The 20141-nt window shown below is 43.6% G+C and overlaps 1 protein-coding gene and 1 pseudogene across 2 annotated transcripts in view; one reads left to right on the top strand and one right to left on the bottom strand.

Moving 5' to 3' along the window:
• LOC308620769 (centrosomal protein of 78 kDa-like) overlaps positions 1 to 20141 on the top strand; it is a 571052-nt pseudogene that overhangs the window by 319568 nt on the left and 231343 nt on the right. The gene's annotated exons all lie outside the window — the stretch shown is intronic.
• Positions 1 to 20141, bottom strand: part of LOC308621086 (forkhead-associated domain-containing protein 1-like) — a gene marked incomplete at its 3' end in the record, with an annotated part of 102156 nt that overhangs the window by 77991 nt on the left and 4024 nt on the right. The window contains 1 exon segment of the mRNA XM_081241258.1: positions 3333 to 3539. Within this exon segment, the coding sequence (XP_081097384.1) occupies positions 3333 to 3539 (207 nt within the window).

The following is a 20141-nucleotide window of genomic DNA, read 5'->3' as shown; positions in this document are numbered from 1 at the left end:
AGGCTACTGCTCCAGCTAGCATCAGACTAAATGGTTTTCTCCCCTCCTTTTTCCGCAAGTGGGGATAGTGTTTAATTTGCACTGACTAGCTGTGTGGCCCTGGGGAAATTACTTAACCTCTCTGAGTTTCAGATTCCTTTTCTGTAAAATGGGGATCATGGAAGAACCCATCTCATAGGTTGCTATGAGCGTGAAATAAGGGAGAGCAGGTGAATTGCTTAGCACAGTGCTGTTCACGTCAGTGATTCCTCCTGCTGCTCTCCTGGTTTCTCTTCTTACAAAGCATCTTCTTCCGTCTTATCTACTCAAGGTTAGAGGTCGTCATCACTTTTTCCCACAATTATATAAGAAGCACCTTGTAAAATAAAGTCCCCATTCCATAGATGTACACCCGTGTGCATAACAAACTTACTCAAAATGGCCAAAAGGTGGAAGCAACCCAAGTGGCCATGGATGGATGAACAGGTAAACAAAATGTGGTGAATCCATACAATGAAATATTCAACTGGAATGAACCATGAGGATATCATACTAAGTGAAATAAGATGGTCACAAAAGGACAAACAATGTAAGATACCATTTATATGAGGAACCTAGAATAGTCCAATTCACAGACACAGAAAGCATGGTGGGAGGGGAGGAAGGAAGCAGGGGGTTTGATGTGATGGGCATAGAGTTTCAGTTTGGGAAGATGAACAAAGTTCTGAAGATGGATGGGGGTGATGGCTGCACAACAGTGTGAATAGATTTAATGCCACTGTGAACTGTACACTGAAACATGGTTAAGATGGTAAATTTTATGTGTATTTTACCATAATTTTGAAAATTAAAAGTTAAAAACAAACCCCAAAATGAAATACCTCCAAGGTTTCTCCGAGGTTTGGGGTGATAGAAATGGAGGAAAATGTTCTGAGAGCAGGTTGTGGTGATGGCTGCACAACTCCATCAATATATTCAAATTGATTGAATTGGACACTTCAAATGGGTGAAGTTTCTGTTATGTAAATTGTACTTCAGTGAAGCTGTTAAGAGCAAGCAAGCAAACAAACACATGCTGTGATGGGGAGGAAACTTTGGAGGATGAAGGAGCTGTTCACTGTCTTGATTGTGGCTATGGTTTCACAGGTGTACCCATATGTCAAAGCCCATCCACTTACAGACTTTAAACATGTGCTGTTTATTGCATGTCAATTATATCTTAATAAAGCTGTGTTTTAAAAAGGCAGAAGAGTATTCCATATATAACGAACTCCTTATAACATATTAAACTCCTTAGAATATATTAAACAATATAATTTATTAAACAATGCCCCCTTTGGATGGAAATTTAGGTTTCAAATTTTATGCCCCTATCAATAATAGTTCAATAAATATCTTTGTAGGAAAAAAGAAGAAAAAAATGCAGATATTGTTTGCTGCTCCCCCTCTTCTTCTCCCCACGGGCAAGCCACAACGTCAGAATTTCCCAGGGAGGGGGCCTGGGAACCTGTAATTTGACTGAACATTCCTGAAAAATTCTTGGAATCAGACATGTTGGGGCACATTGAATCAAACTTCATGAACTTGGATTTTCAGGCTTGGGAGTGTGAAATCCCCTTTTCTTTGATCCCTAAAAAATTCTGTAAGTGTTCCATACAAATGATTCTAAATTTCGGTTTCCCTCCTATTGGCGGTGCATCAGAATCATCAGGGAGCTTGTGAGAATGCATATTCCCAGGCCCTACTCCCAGGGAGGATGTGTATGGTTGCCAGATTTCGCATAAATAAAGAAGTGAATAAATCAATATATAATAAACTATAGGGTGTCCGTTAAATCTGAATTTCAGATAAACACCAAATAATTTTTTAGCATAAATGGTTCCTTGCAATAGTTGAGCCACACCTGTACATAAAAATTATTTGTTGCTTATCTGAAATTCAGATTTAACTGGGTGTCCTGTATTTCATCTGGGAATCCTAAGTATGAGTCCTCAGGCCTGGGGTGAAGCCCAGATCTGCACTGTTGGTCTGCTCCCCACGTGCTTCGGACGAGGGGGATCCTTAGAACCCATGTTGAGAACCCCTGATCAGGTCAACACCTTCTATGTCAGGAGCCCCTCCTCAGGGCGGCCAGTGGATCCCAGTGCATCCCACAAGTGAGCACACTTTAATGTTGGTCCAAGGAGGAAAAGGGGGCTGAGAAGCAGCAGGAGAAAACTGTCCCAGGTTTTCAAAGCCAAACGTGGTGGATGCAGTGTCACGGGCCCTGCAGCCTGAGGGACGGTGCTCATCTTCTCTGAGTGAGTATTTAAGGCTGCCTAGTGGACCCACACCCCAGGATTCTGTCTAGATTCTCTAAACTTTATTTATTTATACCCAGCCTCGTCCCAGAAAGGACTTTAAGCCTCGGAGGTCTCAGTCCATGCAGGGTTCTTGGTGCTGGGGAGTGAGGTTAACACGCCGTCTCTCTGGGACACACACGACAGGTATTAATAGTGTGCTCACCACGAATGGGCATTATTCTGGGAGCTTTACAATGATAACCATCTCATTTAGCCCTCGAGATAAGCCTGCAAGGTCATTGCTGTCGTTGGCCCCATTTTGTAGATGAGGAAACCGAGGTTCCGAGGGGTCCAATGGTTTGTGCAAGAGCGCACCGAGTAGGCCAGTGGCAGAGCTGGCGTTCTGACCCAGGACTGTGTTGCTAACCAGCCCCCATCCTGCCTCCCTACTGAACTAGATACTTCTTGTCACTGAGCTTTGCTGGGCGAATTTTGGGTTACGTTCCGCTTAACCTGGGGCCATACTTTAGGTCCTGATCCCGGGAACATTTCTGATCCGGTGTGATAACAGCTGGCAGGCCTTGAGCGTCTACTCTGGCCAGAGACTTTGACTTTTTATACATAGATACTCTCTCAACGCCCTGCACCGCTGAGAAGACCCAGACCCACGCATACAGAGAAGCCTGGCCGAGGTCACAAAGCTAGGAAGTTGCAGAGCACTGATCTGCCTAAAAAGGAAGCATCCATCTCTGCATCTTCAAAAGCACACACTTGCTTTCCACCTCCCCTCGCCAAGCTTCACTTTTCAGGAAAACGCTCTCGCTCCGGGCTGGTCGCTAGGCAACCCTTGCATGTAATTCCAAGAAATGCCCAGGAGAGGGCGGGAGGACTCGCTCTCCCCGGGCACCCACGCGATGGGGCTGAACTTCGCAGAATCGCGAAAGGAAGAGTGACGCGCTCCAGACGAACTCCACCTGTGGCCGTACCCGAGCCCTAGGCTGCACAGAAGGTGACACAACACGGCACCTCTGCACCCCACCCCACCCCACCCCCGCAGGGGCCTGGACTCACCGAGGCTGGGTTTTCGATGACCAGTTCGTAGGTCAGCCCTCTGGACCCAAACCTCAGGATGTCTCCGGGTAGGAGCTTCACAGCCACGTTCTGAATGTGGCACTCATTGACGAACGTGCCGTTGCAGGAATTGAAGTCGTGGAGAACAAAGCTGCTTTCGGCCTCATTATATTCAATGAGTGCGTGATGGTTGTCGACGTCTGCAGACTGAAATGCAGAAGGGGGACAGTCAGAGCCAGCAATAACAGGAATAACAAGGAATAACTAGTGCCACTGACACTGGGGGCCCCAATGTGCTAACCACTTCATCTGGCTGGACAGTCACTGCAATCCTCATTTTAAGAGGAGGATGCTGAGGGTCAGAGAGGTTAAGTGACTTGCCTAAGGCCACACAGCTAGTGAGTGGAGGGTCACCAGACCCTGACAGCAGACCCAGAATAGATGCCCAGTTTTGGGGTAGGGCGTCAGGCAACACAGAGGCAAGAGGGAACTCGGGGGGAATTGGCCAGGAATGGCCACTTGATAGTTCTCTGATCCCATGCCAGTATCCTTTTGGTTGTCCCGAGTGGCAAGACAGCAGAAATGGCCCAACACAAACCAGAAAGGTCAGTCGGCAAGTGACAACTGTCCATTTACTGCAAGTGTTAAAGTTAAGGGGAGGTTTTGTAATAATTGTTGTTTGTTCTATTCATTTTTAAAATAACATGTTTTTTGTAATAATGCAGAAAATGAGAACTAGAGAAAAACACAAAGAAGACATAAAATCACTTAGACTCCCATCCCCCAGAGGCAGGCACCGAGAACACGGTGGTTCACATCCTTCCAGTCTTTTCTCTATGCTTACAATCTTTTTAAAAAGTTTAAACACAATTGAGCTCACACCACAAAACATAGTTTTATAACTACCTTTTAAAAGCCTTGGTGTACAATGAAGGTTTTTCCCATGTGCTTAATTATTACTGTTGCTTCTTAAAAGCTAATCAGAATTTATCTAACCAAAGATGATCTATTTTTCAATAGGGGCCCTGGTGTGACCACATTTCCCTCAAAAGAGAGAGACCCCAGACAGTGATTTGTCAGTGGCGTCAGAAACCTCCTGTGTAACCACTTTAATAAGAAGAATGAGCAAAACTCAGCACCAAGGAGGAAATATCACATCCCCCCCTGGCCCCGGCGCCCTGGACTATGGTCTGCAGGGCACGTGCGAAGTCCTCTGTCTTCTCAGGACACTGCCTGTGAGCCATCCACTCCAGCCTGAGACTTTGCAACTATTTTCTAAGTCACTCTTCTCAGAGTGCCTCACCCAACTTTCATAGAGAGTACTTGGACTTAGAAATCTATACTAATGTCCCACAATATAATTATAACCTATAGCTTATATTAATAATAGCTTATAGTATATGAATAGATAATAATATAACTGCATATATTAGTAGAATATATTAATGACACATTATGTGTAATTACACAACTGCCAGGAAATTTGTGCTTTACTGCATTATCCCGTTTCATCTTCACAATAATTCAAAGGGATACTTCCTCATTTCAAAAAAATTTATTTTTTATTGAAGTCTAGTTGATTTACAATGTTGTGTTAGTTTCAGGTGTACAGCAAAGTGATTCAGTTATACATATATATAATATCTATTCTTTTTCAGATTCTTTTCCATCACAGGTTACTGCAAGATATTGAATATAGTTCCCTGTGCTGTACAGTAGGTCCGATAGTTACTCATTTCTTAGATGAGGAAACTGAGGCATAGAACGATTAAGTGTGCCCACAGCCAGCCACTTTGACTCGCTTGGCTTGTTCCCAGGTTTGCCTGATTCAAATGACTGTGCCTTTACCCACTTTTCAAATTCCTACCAAACACTTTGGCACTTAAAATACTGAAACACAAGAAGAAAGCAGGAGTAGCTCTATTAATTTCAGGCAGAGCCAACTTCAGAGGAAGGAAAGTTATCAGGGATAAAGAGAGGCGATACATAGTGATAAAGGGGTCGATTCTCCAAGCAGACATAACAGTCCTTCATTGTATGTACCCAACAATAGAGCATCAAAGTATGGAAGGCAAAAACTGATAGAACTGCAAGGAGAAGCAGATGAATCCATCATGGTAGCTGGAGACCTCAACAGCCCTCTGTCAGTGACGGGCAGACCCACCAGGCAGAAAATTAGGAAGAATGAAGTTCAACTGAACAGCACTACCATCATCTGGATCTAACTGGCAACCACACAGCTTCATCCCACAGCAACAAAACACACATCCTTCTCAAGCTCCCATGGAACATTCATGAAGCAGACCACATTCCAGGCCACAAAATATACCTCAACAAATGTAAAAGGATAGAAATTATGCAAAGTACGTTTTCAGAACACAATGGAATTAGGCTAGAAACCAATACCAGAAAGACAGCTGGAAAATCCCCAAATATTTGGAGATTAAACAACACACCTCTAAATAACAGATGGGTCAAGGAGGGAGTCTCATGGGAAATAAAAATTTATCTTGAGCTAAATGAAAATGAAAATACAACCTATGAAAATTTGCAAGATGCAGTGAAAGCAGTGCTTGGAGGGAAGTTTATGGCATTGAAGGCATACATTTGAAAAGATCTAAGCTTCCACCTTATGAAACTAGAGAAAGAAGAGCAATATAAGCCTACCACAAGCACAAGAAAAGAAGCAATGAATGAAATAAAAAGCAGGAAAACAATAGAGAAAAGTCAGCAAAATAAAGAGCTGTTTGGTTTTTTTTTTTTTTTGTAAAGATCAATAAAATTGACAAACCTCTAGCAGGATAACCAAGAAAAAAAGAGAGAAGATACAAATTACTCAAATCAGAAATGAAAGCGATGGCATCACTACTGATCTCATGGACACTGAAGGGATAATAAAGGAATATTATGAATAATTCTATGCCCACAGATTTTATAAGTTAATGAAGTGGACCATTTCCTTGAAAGACACAATCTACTGAAACTCACACAAGGAGAAATAAATACTCTGAATAGACTCATATCTAGTAAAGAATTTGAATCAATAATGAATAACCTTCCAAAATGGAAAGCACCAGGCCTGGATGGGTTCACTGGTCAATTCTATCAAACATTAAGGAAAGAATGATATCAGTTCTAAATAATCTCTTCCAGAAAATAGAAGAAGAGAGAACACTTCCCAGCTCATTCTGTGAGGCCAAGCTTATTCTAATAGCAAAACCAGATAAAGATATTGCAAAACAGGAAAATTGCAGACCAATACCTCCCATGAACATAGATGCAAAATCCTCAACAAAATATTAGCAAATTGAATCCAGTGATGTATAAAAAGACTTCTACACCACAGTCAAGTGGGATTTATTCCAGGTATGCAAGGCTGGTTCAACATTTGGAAATCAATTAATGTAATCCATCACATCAACAGCGCAGAGAAGAGAAATCGCATTATCATAACAGTAGATGCAAAAAGAGCATTTGACAAAATTAAACACCATCCATGATAAACTAACAAACCACCAAACCACCACAACAACTCTTGGCAAATTAGGGATGGAGGGGAACTTCCTCAACCTGATAAAGTACATCTATAAAAACCCTAAAGCTAACGTCATATTTAATGGTGAGAACCTAGAAACTTTCCAATTAAGATCAGGAATAAGGTGAAGATGTCCCCTTTCACCACTCATTTTCAACATTGTACTGTATGTCCTAGCTAATGCAACAAGGCAAGAAAAGAGAATAAAAGATAGATTGGGAAGGAAAAAGAAATCTTCTTTGGTGAGGTGTTTGTTCAGATCTTTTGCCCATTTTGCAGATGGCATGATTGTCTATGCAGAAAATCCCAAAGAACCGACAAAAAGCCCTCCTGGAACTAATGAGCAATTGTACCCAGGTGGCAGAATACATGATTAATATACAAAAGTCAATTGCTTTCCTATATACCAACAATGAACAAGTGGAATATGAAATTAAAAACACAACACCATTTACATTAGCACCAAAAAAAAAATGAAGTACTTAGGAATAAATCTAACAAAATACTTAGGTATATGAAGAGGTATATGAAGAAAACTACAAAATGTTGATGAAAGAAATCAAAGTAGTCTAAATAAATGAAGAGATATTTCATGTTTATTTGAAATTCCTTAATGATATATGATGTTTAACATCTTTTCATATGCTTATTTGACATCTGTAGATTTTCTCTGGTGAGGTGTCTGTTGAGCTCTTTTGCCCATTTTTAAGTTGGGTTGTTTGGTTTCTTATTGTTGATTTTTAAGACTCATTTATATTGTTTATTTATTTATTTTATTGAAATGTCGTCGATTTACAATGTTGTATTAATTTCTGCTGTACAGCAAAGTGATTCAGTTATACATATATATACATTCTTTTTAAAATATTCTTTTCCATTATGGTTTATCACAGGATATTGAATATAGTTCCCTGTGCTCTACAGTAGGACCTTGTTGTTTCTCCATCCTGGAGGTAACAGCTCACATCTGCTAACCTCAACCCCCCACTCCATCTCTCCCTCAACCCCCTCCCCCTTGGCAACCACAGTCTGTTCTCTATATCCATGAAGACTCATTTATTTTGGATACATGCTTACAGCATCTTTATTCATAACTGCCCAAAACTGGAAGCAACCAAGATGTCCTTTAAAAGGTAAATGGATAGACAAATTGTGGTACATCCATACAATGAAATACTAGTGATAAAAATAAACGAGTTATCAAATAACAAAAAAGACATGGAGGAATCTTAAATGCATATTGCTTAGTGAAAGAACCTAGTCTGAAAAGGTTACATACCGTATGATTCCAACTGTATGAAATTCTGGAAAAAGTAAAACTATAAGGAGAGTAAAAGATCAGTGCTTGCCAGGGGCACAGGGGCTCTGGGGCTCAGGATGAAGACGAGGGGCACAGGGGATTTCAGGGCAGTGAAAATATTTTTTATGATACTGTAATGGTGGATACTTGTCACTATACATTTGTCAAAACGAAAGGACGTACAACGCAAAGAGTGAACCCTAATGTAAACTATGGACTTAGTTAATAATAGCATATCAATATTGGTTCATCAGTTGTAACGAATGTACTGCACTAATGCATGAGGTTAATAATAGGGGAAACTGTGTGTATTGGAGGGGTGGATATATGGGAACTCTCTGTATTCTCTGCTAAAATTCCTGTAAACCTAAAACTGTTCAAAAAAATAAAGTATTAAAAAAAATGAAAACACATTAGCTCTTTGGAAAATGTCACCCACATCATCTTCATCACCATTGCCATTGATCTTTGTGTCCTTTGAACCCTTGATAACCCATGAATGAGAGAAATTCTGTCTGTGACATTTTGTTTGTCTCTTGCCAGGCTTCACTGCGTTCAGTTCCTCAAAAACTGTCAGGCCATTATTAAGACATCAAAGCAAGCAGGAAGTTTTCAATGACTCCACAAAGTTGGGTGAGCCTCTACCACATGTTAGGCCAGGAGACAGCTTCCTAGTTCGGCCCTATAATATCACTCGCTCCCTTTACCTGGAAAATTGCTAAATGCTGCTCCTGGACAGACGCCCTGCTGCTAATACAGACTGAGTCTATAAGCCCCAGCCTACTGAGCTGTCCCACTATGAGATGAACTGTTATTTATTCATTATTATTTTTATTATTATCCTTATCCTCCTCTAACATATTTTGAGGGCTTCCTGTGAACTGGGCCCTGCTGAAGCATTTTGTGTGCATTTTTACCATTTAATCTGCATGACGGCCCTAAACAGGGACTTTAGTGTTATCTCCACCTTAGAGAGGAAGAAGCTGAGACTCAAAGGCTGAAGTGAGAGGACAGCATTACCTTGATCCCAAACCCAGACAAGGACACGACAGGACAACCACAGACCAGTATCTCTTGTGAACACCGACACCACAGTCCTCAACCAAACAGGAGGAAACCGAATGCAACAGCACAGTAAAAGGATCATACACTATGACCAAGTGGGATTTGTTCTTGGAATGCAGACCTGATGGTTCAACATATGAAAATTAATCCACGTAATACATCACATTAACAGAAAGAAGGAAAACAATGATCATCTCGATGGACGTACAAAAAGCATTTGACAAAATGCAACGCTCTTTCATGATAAAAGCACTCAACAAACAGGGAATAGAGGGAAATTACCTCAACATAATAAAGGTCAAACATGAAAGGCCCACAGGTAGCAGCATACTCAAAGGTGAAAGACTGAAAGCTTTTCCTCTAATTTCAAGAATAAGATAAGGATACCTGCTTTTGCCACTTCTATTCAACAAAGTACTGGAAGTCCTAGCCAGAGCAATTATACAAGAAAAAGAAATAAAGACATCCAAATTCGAAAGGAAGGAGTCAAATTATCTCTGTTCACAGGCAACATGATCTTACATGTACAAAATCCTAAAGAGTCCATGAAAAACCACAACCCTCTTAGAACTAAAAAATACCATTCACTAGCAAAATCGTAGGACACAAAATCAACACACAAACATCAGTTGTGTTTCTATATGCTCACAATGAACAATCTGAAAAGGAAGTTAAGAAAATAATTTCATTTACAATAGCATCAAAAAGAATAACATATTTTGGGATAAATTTAACCAAGGTGGTAAAAGATGTGTACACTGAAAACTACAAAGTGCTTCTGAAAGAAATTAAAGACACAAATAAATGGAAAGACACCCTGTATTCGTGGGTTGGAAGACTTAATATTGTTAAGATGTCATTACTACATAGCAGGATCTACAGATTCAAAATCCCAACAGCAATTTTTGCAGAAATAGAAAAATCCATCCTAAAATTCATATGGAATCTCAGTGGACCCCAAATAGCCAAAATACTCTTGAGAAAGAAAAGCAAAGTTGGAGGTCTCACACTTCCTGATTTCAAAACTTACTGCATACAAAGGTACAGCAATCAAAACAGTGTGATACTGACATAAGGTCAGCACATAGGTCAATAGAATAGAATAGAGAGCACAGAAATAAAAGTTTGCATATATGGTCAAATGACTTTTGACAAGGGTGCCAAGATTATTCAATGGGGAGAGAACAGTATTTTCAACAAATGATGCTGGGAAAGACTGCAAAAGAATTAAGTTGAACTCTTACCTTACACCATGTATAAAAATTAACTCAAAGTGGATCAAAGACTTAAACAGAGTCTAAAACTATAAAACTTTTAGAGGAAAGCACAGGAGGAAAGCTTTATGACATTGGATTTGGCAACGCATTTTGGGATATGATACCAAAAGCATAGGCAGCAAAAGTAAAAATAGATAAATTCAACTATATCAAAAATTAAAACTTCTGTGAATCAAAGGACACAATAAACAGGGTGAAAGGCCATCTAGAGAATGGGAGAAAATAGTTGCAAATCACAAATCTGAAAAAGGGTCAATATGAAGAATATATAGAGAACTATAACTCAACAACAACAACAAAAAAGAACCCCCAAATAACCTGATCAAATATGGGCAAAGAACTGGAATAGACATTTCTCCAAAGAAGATATATAAATGTCCAACAAGCATATAAAAAGATGCTCAACATTACTAGTCATTAGGGAAATTCAAATCAAAACCACAGTGAGATACCACCTCATACCCATTAGGATGGCTACTATCAAAAACAAACAAACAGCAACAGAAAATAACAAGTGTTGGCAAGGATGTAGAGTAGGGGAACACTTATGTACCGCTGAGAATGTAAAATGGTGCAGCTGATATGGAAAACAGTAGAGCAGCTTCTCAAACAATTTAGAATAAAATTATCATATGATCCAGCAAGTCCACTTCTGGGTATATACCCCAAAGAATTGAAAGCAGGAACTTAAAGAGATATTTGTACACTCGTGTTTATAGTAGCATTATTCACAATTGCCAAAAGGTGGAAGCCACCCAAGTGCCCACTGACTGATGATTGGATAAGCAAAATGTGGTCCATCCATACAGTGGAATATTATTCAGTGTAGGAGGAAGGAAATTCTGACACATGCTACAACATGGATGAACCGTGAGGACATGATGTGAAATAAGTGTCACAAAAAAGCAAATTTTGTATGATTCCACTATGTGAGGTACATAAAGTAGTCAAGCTCATAGAAACAAAATAGAACGGGGGTTGCCAGGAGCTGGGGAAGGGGAAACGGGGAATTGTTGTTTAATGGGTACAGTTTCAGTTTTGCAAGATGAAAAATTCTGAGGCTGGTTGCACAACAATGTGAATAACTTACAACTACTGATCTGTACACTTAAAAGTGGTTAAGACGGTAAACTTTATAGGTATTTTACCACGATTTAAAAAATGGCTAAGATGAAGGGACTCACTCAACATCAGGATGCTGGCCCAGGGCAATGTCAGGGTTTGAACCCAAGTCTAATTCCAAAACTTGTACCCTTGATTTGTACCCTGTGATTTTCAGAGTAGAGAGTGATTTAATAATGAGAGAGGAGACAGGCAGGACCTAATATACAAAACAAGTGCATTTTTTAAGGCTCCTGCATTGAAAATGTCTTTAAAAAGTATATAGTGAGTCCATAAAATATTGAGACGTTTCAACTTCTATTAACAATGACCATCTGCTCTGATGACCCCTGTGCTTTAAGGAAGCCTCCTCAGGAAGCTGACTTAGTTATGACATTGCCCTGAGGTTCACTGACATTGTCGCTGAGGTTTGACGTGTACCTGGAACCGTCCTTTGGAGCTAGGTTTCAACCTTGCATCACCTGGCACTGGGAAGCCCCATCTCAGACCATAACCTCCCACTCCCGGCCTTCCTTATCCTCTGTCTCGTCCTCTCCTTGAGTCACGTAGCCTTTGCTCCCTGTTTGCTCCCTATGGGTAATGCCCTATGCTCACCCAGCCTGGGCCCTGCTCAAGCTCACCAGCTCCTTCAAGTCCATCCCGGCCCCCAAACCCTCCTGCCACCCTCACACTTCTGTCCTGAGGCTGGCCCAGTGCCCTTTGGGCCCCCCAGCCAGCAGGTCCCTGCTCTCAGGCTTTTCATTCTACTTTGACAACAGCCTCCAAGGTCTTCACCTCCTGCACCTGCCTGCATCCTCCGTCTGCTTCTCCCAACCCTCCTCCATCCCTTTACACGGCGCCCTCTGCCCAGCAGGCCCACCTGTGCGGCTACATCCATGGGCTGATGGGCTCCTTGTGTCTGGTTTCTGGTTGGGTTTGGCCAATGGGGGGGTTAGAGATCAGAGCAGGGAGAGAGCTTGGGGTACTTACTCCCCTGGCTTCCATTCTCTGGGGCCACACAGCTTCCCTCAGAGGACTCTACCCAGCCCTCAGGGTCTCCGGGTCCCAGGAAATGCCCCTGCCCCTCACCCCTCAGCTCTGGGGGTGGGAACAGTCCTCACTCATACTAGCTCTGGGCCCTGCACTATCCTTTGTGGTTTCTCTGAGCCCTGCCCACTCCCTATGGAGTCCCTTCAGGAAACTCCCCTCCATCACTCCACACCCCTGTGAATGTGCCTTCAGCTCCCTGCCAGGACCTGGACTTCCCAGGCTTGGAGAAGCTCCTAGATGGGACCTTCAAGGCTTCTCTTAGCTGCCAAGGGCCTCCGGGTGGTCCTGCCTTCATCCCACCCTGGTCTGGTCCCTCTCCTCAACCATCTCCTCTTCTGCATCCTCACCTTGACAGTGTAACTTCCGTCTAACCTGTGAACGTGCTCACCACCCCCTCGGCCTGGAAACGCCGCCCCTTCCCCCTTCCTTTCCTTTATTGTCAAATGGCTTCAAGAGGGTCCTCTCCCGCTGGGTCCTCAACCCACTGCCATTGCCCTCGGGGGCCTCCTCGGGCTCTCGGCCTCCCTGTGACATGAGATACAGTTGTCAGAGAGAGGCACGTGGCCTGATGGTTCAGGGGTTGGGGGAGCAGGGCAACGTGGTGGTTATTAGACTGGGCTCGAGTCCAGCTCTCCTACTTCCTAGAAGGGTGACCTTGGGCAAGTGATACCTCAGCTTCCTCATCTGTAAGGTAACAAAAGGACAGTCTTATAAGCTACTGGTGACATATAAATGATATAATACATACTAAAGCACTTAGAAGAGAACATAGGGCAAATGGGAAATGTTCTCTATTATGAGCAAGAGGATGGGCTCTCGAGTTAGAAAGCCTTGAGTTCAAGTCCCACCTCTGCTACCTTCCAGCTGTGCAGCCTGGGGCACGGTTCTTTGTTTCTCTTTGGTTGCTCCCTGAGCAGCAAAAATGAGTTTGATAAGCTGGGCTTCGTAGGATTGACAAAAGGTACTGCTTGGTGACATGTTCTAAGGAGTGGGATAACATTTTTGAAATTAACTTGTGTGTGTGTGTGTGTGTGTGTGTGTGTTTTATCTATTTCTTTTAACCTTTTGGTTCTAGGCTATCCCATCCCCCAGCCCCATCCCCCCACTGCCTCCAGAAAGGGATGTAGTGCAGAAATAGTAAAAAAAAAAATGGGGTTTTCAAAAGAATAAGGATATGAGGAAACGGCCAGGCGCTGGTGAGACAACGGGTCTGGGATTGGAAGGAAAGAAGAAGCTTCTCTGCTTCCCCGTCAGCTGGATCCTTCCTCCCCGGTCTCCCCGGGAGAGCCCTGTGGACCGGCAAGGCCTCAGGAGAGGCTGGTCCTGAAATCAGACTGCCCGAGCGTGGTGCCCAGTGCCCCAGCCTCCCTCTGTGACCTCAGGCAGGATACTCAGCCTATCTCTGCCTCAACGCCCTCATCTGTAAAGTGGGGCAAACAACATTAACCTCCTAAGGATGAAATGAGTTAATACACTCGAGAGTGCCCAGAACAGTACCTGGCACAAAGCAAGCTGTCTCTGTGATGAATACCCTCAGCCTGGCAGCAGCTCTCTGGCTCCCTCACCTCTCTGACTGCTTCCAGGTCTCCACGCCGGGCTCCTCTCCCCACAGATGTCCGTTTCTTCCACACTCTGTCCATGGGCTGGGGCCACTGTACCACCCCCTGGATTCGCAGGTGTGTATTTCCAACCCCTGGTTCATTTCCAGGCCTGGCTGCTTCCGGATGTTGAGGTGCTCACTCAACCAGTCCTGCTTCCTGCCCTCTTGGTAACGGGATTATCACCTGCCAGCTCATCCAGCCATCTTTCTCCATGGCCTGTGGCATTGATCCTACTGATACTTCCAGAAAGCTCTCAGACCAGTCCCAAAGCAACGGTCCAGTCAGGTGGTAGTATTAATGTGGTGGGCAGAATGGTCTCCCAAAGATGCCCATGCCCTGATCCCCAGAACCTGGGAATATGCTCCATGACGTGGCCAAAGGGACTGTGCCGATGTCAAGGTTACTAATCAGTGCTCTTAAAAGAGGGAGACTAAGGACTTCCCTGGTGTTGCAGTGGTTAAGAATCCGCCTGCCAATGCAGGGGACACGGGTTCGAGCCCTGGTCCGGGAAGATCCCACATGCCATAGAGCAATGAAGCCCGTGTGCCACAACTACCGAGCCTGCGCTCCAGAGCCCACGAGCCACAACTACTGAGCCCACGTGCCACAACTACTGAATCCGCGTGCCTAGAGCCCGTGCTCCACAACAAGAGAAGCTACTGCAATGAGAAGCCCGTGCACCGCAACAAAGAGTAACCCTCGCTCGCTGCAACTAGAGAAAGCCTGTGCTCAGCAACAAAGACCAAACCCAGCCAAAAAGTTTTAAAAAATTTTTTAAAAAGTGGGAGGCTATCCTGGGTTATCCAGGTGGGACTAATTGAACTCCACCAGTCCTTATAAGCAGAGAACTTACTCTGGCTGGATTGGAGAGATAAGTGGTGTTTCTTGCTGGGCCCCCACTTAACAGCCCCAATGCTCCTCTTCCTGGGAAAGCACCAGGTCAACGTTTCCTCTTTACCCAAATCCCCCCCTAGATGGCACCACCTCAGTCTGTTGCATGAATGAGGATCACTAGAAGATTGATCTCACATTTCACTGACAACCCCCATTCTCGATTCCACAGGGTGGAATTTCCCTAGCTTAGTCAATTATCTTGTTATCTCAGTTAACTGAGAATTTCCAATTTAGATATTAGATGTTCCCAAAGCTAAATTTACACTCAAAAAGTGAAGCTTCTGTTTTTAGAAGCTTGAGTCAGCTCAGTCTGAAACTCAGCCCCACCTCCCCCGACTAGCTGTGTGATTTGGGCCAGTTCCTTAACCTTTCTGAGTCCCATGTCCATGTCATCAAATGAGGATAATAATGATAATAGTAGTTCTCACCCGCACAGGATTTGTTTTGTGGATATAATTCTATAAATATATATACAGAACATACATAGATGATGTATAAAGCCATGTGAGATGCAGTAAGTAGTCCATAAATGTATGCTGTAGCTGTTTGCATTATGTATGCTATTCAAAAGATTATGATCTTTCTTTCATCTCACATCCATCAGAATGGCTACTATAAAAAAAAAAGGGAAATAACAAGTGTTGGTGAGGACGCAGGGAAAGTGGAACCCTTGTGCCCTGTTGTGAGAATGTAACTTGGTGCAGCCACTATGGAAAACAGCATGGCAGTTCCTGAAACAATTAAAAATAAAATTATCATATGATCCAGCAAGTCTACTTTTGGGTATATATCCCAAAGAACTGAAAGCAGGGCCTTGAAGAGGTATTTATACACCCATGTTCATAGCATTGTTTGCAACAGCCAAAAGGTGGAAACAACCCAAGTGTCCATCAGTAGATGAATGAATAAACAAAATGTGGTGAATCCACACAATGGAATATTATTCAGCCTTAAAAAAGGAAGGAAATTCGGACACATGCTACAGCATGGATGAACATGGACATTATACTCAGTGAAAGGATATTATACTCAGTGAAAGAAGCCAGTCATGAAAAGACAAATACTGTTATGATTCTACTTATATGAGATACCCAGAGTAGCCAAGGTCATAGAGACAGAAAGCAGAACGGTGGTTGCTGGGGGCTGGGATGGGGGGACAAGGGGAGTTGTTGTTTCATGGGTGCAGTTTCAGTTCTGCAAGATTCAAAGAGTTCTGGAGATGGATGGGGGTGATGGCTGCACAACAGTGTGAATATATTTAATGCCACTGAACTGCACACTTAATAAAAGTGGTTAAGATGGTAAATTTTATGTTATGCATATCTTACCACAATAAAAAAAAAAAAGAAAAATGAGATCACGATCTAGCCCTTTCCTCTGAACTTTTTCCTCTTGGAAGCCCTCCATCTGCTGGTGAGAAACTAGTCCCATCAATTGCTGTGCTGGGTACTGACCAATGAAATCAGCTGCCAGTTCCCAAACAGGGGACAAAACATTCCCTGAGGACTGGTGAGAGCTAACAGGTGAACCACCAGAGCAAGGAGCACTTGGGGAGAAGCCAGGGGTGAGGTGGGGGTGAGGGGGGAGGATGGGAGCACGACCCAGGCAGGAGGACAAGCGCGATGCAGATGGGGAGCCAGCAAGTGCACCCTCCCAGGCCTGTTTCATTCCGTGGATTTCCCCACAGAGAGTCCACCTGTCACCTTATGTCTCAAAATGCAGGTGTTCGCTTAGAATAACAGAAATGTGAATTAAAATGACACAGGTACCATACTTCACCCCGTAGATCAGTGAAGATCCAATGGGGGGTCAGCACCCTAGGCTGGGGAGGGAGTGGGAGACGGGCGTCCACTGCTGGCAGGACACCACATCCAGAAACCTCTGGTGGGAAATTTGGCCATGCCCATCAGAGCTACAGCTGTGTGTGTCCTTTGACAGAGCAGACATACCTGCATGTCCGTGAAATTATGCAAATAATAGGAGAATCCCAGCAGCCTTGTTTAATAATAATAAACAAGATTATGGTGTAGGCTTTGGTTCTTTCCTGAGAGGCAGCCCAGAACTGACAGGGGCCAGGAAAAGGGACGAGAGTCATCCGGCTGGATGGGATCTGGGGTATGTGTATGAGATCAGTCTGGCTTCATGACCCTCAGATCCCACGCGAGAAGGGCTGACACAGGCTGGAGAGATGGCTAAACCCATGAGAAAGGAGATGCCTGGCAGGACACTGACCACCGAGGGTGAGGTGTGGACACCAGCATTTCATCCCCCTGTCATGTCTGTTCTTTCTTTTTCTCTTCCATCTCCACCTTCCTAGCTGCAGCCCTGCACTGACTTGGGCTGTCCTAGAGCTCAGTCTTCTAGGGATCCTGGGACTTCCCCAGGGTGGGACTGGGGGAGTCCCTGGGGAGGGGGTAGGGTCAGTCAGCCCTTCATTGTTTACCCTTCGCTTCTCTTTTCCTCAAAACAAAGTTTATTGAAAGAATACACACACACACACACACACACACACACACACACACAAGCAGGAGCTCTGCTGATCAAGAAGGGAGAGGGAGGGAGCACTGATGGTGGGGTTCTCAAAGTGTGGTCCTGGAACCAACTCCAGGGACTCCATTCCCCCCACCTGAACCTGGGGAGCATACAAATGTGAAGATTCCTGGGCCTTACCCCAAACCCACTGGGTCAGAATGCCTAGGAGTTCATGTTGAACAACCACTCTTAAACATGCAGAAAATCCAACAACCACTGGCTTTGGTGTTTCTTCATTCTGGAAGAACTGAGTCCCTTTCTCAGCAGAGTTTAAATAACAGCCATATCCAACTCTAAAAAATACAGTTTACAAGGCACATCAAATCATATAAATTATAACTTGCAAGGTTTAGCTGTGAAATGAGCAAGGCTGAGGCTTTTGAGCCGTGTAAACTGGGAGAGGGGAGATTGTGAATAGAGCTCCTGATGGCTCGTCTGCACACAGCAGCCAGGATGTTCACTGGCAGGTCTCCCCCTTGTTTACAATCCTTCAAGCCTTCTTCCTACTGCTTTTCAGATAAAGATCAAAACCCTTATGGTGACATGAAGGAGGCCAACTTGTCCCTTAGCCCTCCTCCTTCCCACTCTGACTTCTGGACGCCCTGGTTTTCTCTCAGTCCCTTGGGTTCACAATATGCTCTTCCACCCCAGGGCCTTTGCACATGCCATTCCCTTCTCCTTTTGTCTAGTTAAGTCCTCCTTGTCTACCATATTCCTTTCCTTTACAGCCCCAATGTTGGAATGGAATTAGTCACACCTTTGTGGGATCATTTGACTTATTTCTCTCTCTCCTGGCAGCTTCCTGATGGCAGGGACCATGTCCAGTTCTGCCATCACTGTACCCCTAGACTTGGCTTGGTGCTGAGGCTCTGGGTAAATACTGTGCAATGAATGAGTGATAGCAACAGTTATCACTGTTGACTATAAACAGTTCTCACTAGCCTGGCTATAAACAGGCTTCCTACTGCCTTAGGGAACCAAACTCCTTACAGGATATAGAAAAAAGTCTGGAGGGTAAAACCCGTCAAATATCAATATTGATTTTTCCCTGAGCCAAATGATTACAAGTGACTTTTATTTTCTTCCTTATATTTTCCTTTCTCACAATTTTTAAAAACAAGAAGCATGTAACTACCTTCCATTATCGGAAAGAGTAAATGATGTTGAAATACTACGATACCAATAGTCAAAACAATATGTCAACCTTGCTGATGAGTAGAAATCTTTAGAAGCATGACTGCCTATTCTTTAGGATTGATCCAGGCAAATAAAACAATCTTTTTTATTTGCTAGATGTAACCTCTGGTAATTGCAAGGATGATTTTTAGTAATATAAATCCCTGAAATTTTTTTTTTTTTTTTTTTTTTTTTTGCGGTACATGGGCCTCTCACTGTTGTGGCCTCTCCCGCTGCGGAGCTCAGGCTCCGGACACGCTGGCTCAGCGGCCATGGCTCATGGGCCCAGCTGCTCCGCGGCATGTGGGATATTCCCAGACCGAGGCACGAACCCGTGTCCCTTGTATCGGCAGGCGGACTCTCAACCACTTCGCCACCAGGGAAGCCTAGTGACGTATTTCTTTAGCTAAGTCCGAGGAGCAGTAAGCAGTCAATTATTTATATACAATGAATGCAACTCAATTTCTGTCTAGTTAATAACTGTCCTCATTAGTTCCCTTTTCCAAATGGCTTATTAATGTCAGTGGATCCTCATCTCAACCCTGTGCACCTCTGAGGATTCTTCTCAGTCTCTGTTTTAGGAGACCATAATAATGATCATTGTGACATTCACTGAGCACCACATGCCAGGCTCTTTATATGCACTTCTCACTTAATCCTCAGAATAACCCTGTGAGGTAAGAGGTTTACAGACAGGGAAAAGGAGCTCAGAGTGATTAAGTAATTTGGTTGAAGTCACTCAGCCACAAAGTAGCCTAATGAGATTCAAACCCAGCTCTGTCTATCTCCAAAGCCTGTGCTTTTAAAAATTACTACAGTTTTCTAATATCATAGTCCGGTTCAAAACAGAGATCTCTGTCTCTACTTTAGCCAGACAGGAAATAAAACGACCCCAAATCTATGCCTTGTTAGGATAAAGAAGAAACTACAGTTCTTCTTCTTCTTCTTTTTCCTCCCACTTTGCACACTGAACAGATGTTCTGTGTCCTTGAAGGGAGACCATATCATGGAGGAGAATCTCACGGGGAGGTTCATGGAGTTATCTTTAAATCTGTTGCGTTTACAATAAACATTCTCAGAAAACTAGGAATAAAGGGGGAAATTTCTCACTTGGTAAGAACATGTATAAAAACCCTACAGCTGGGCCTCCCTGGTGGCGCAGTGGTTGAGAGTCCGCCTGCCGATGCAGGGGATACGGGTTCGTGCCCCGGTCTGGGAGGATCCCATATGCCGCGGAGCGGCTGGGCCCGTGAGCCATGGCCGCTGGGCCTGCGCATC

The sequence above is a fragment of the Mesoplodon bidens genome (genome assembly GCF_964165515.1).
Source record: "Mesoplodon bidens genome assembly, chromosome: 7".
NCBI classification, from domain to species: domain Eukaryota; kingdom Metazoa; phylum Chordata; class Mammalia; order Artiodactyla; family Ziphiidae; genus Mesoplodon; species Mesoplodon bidens.
This window is presented reverse-complemented; position numbering and strand designations above follow the sequence as displayed.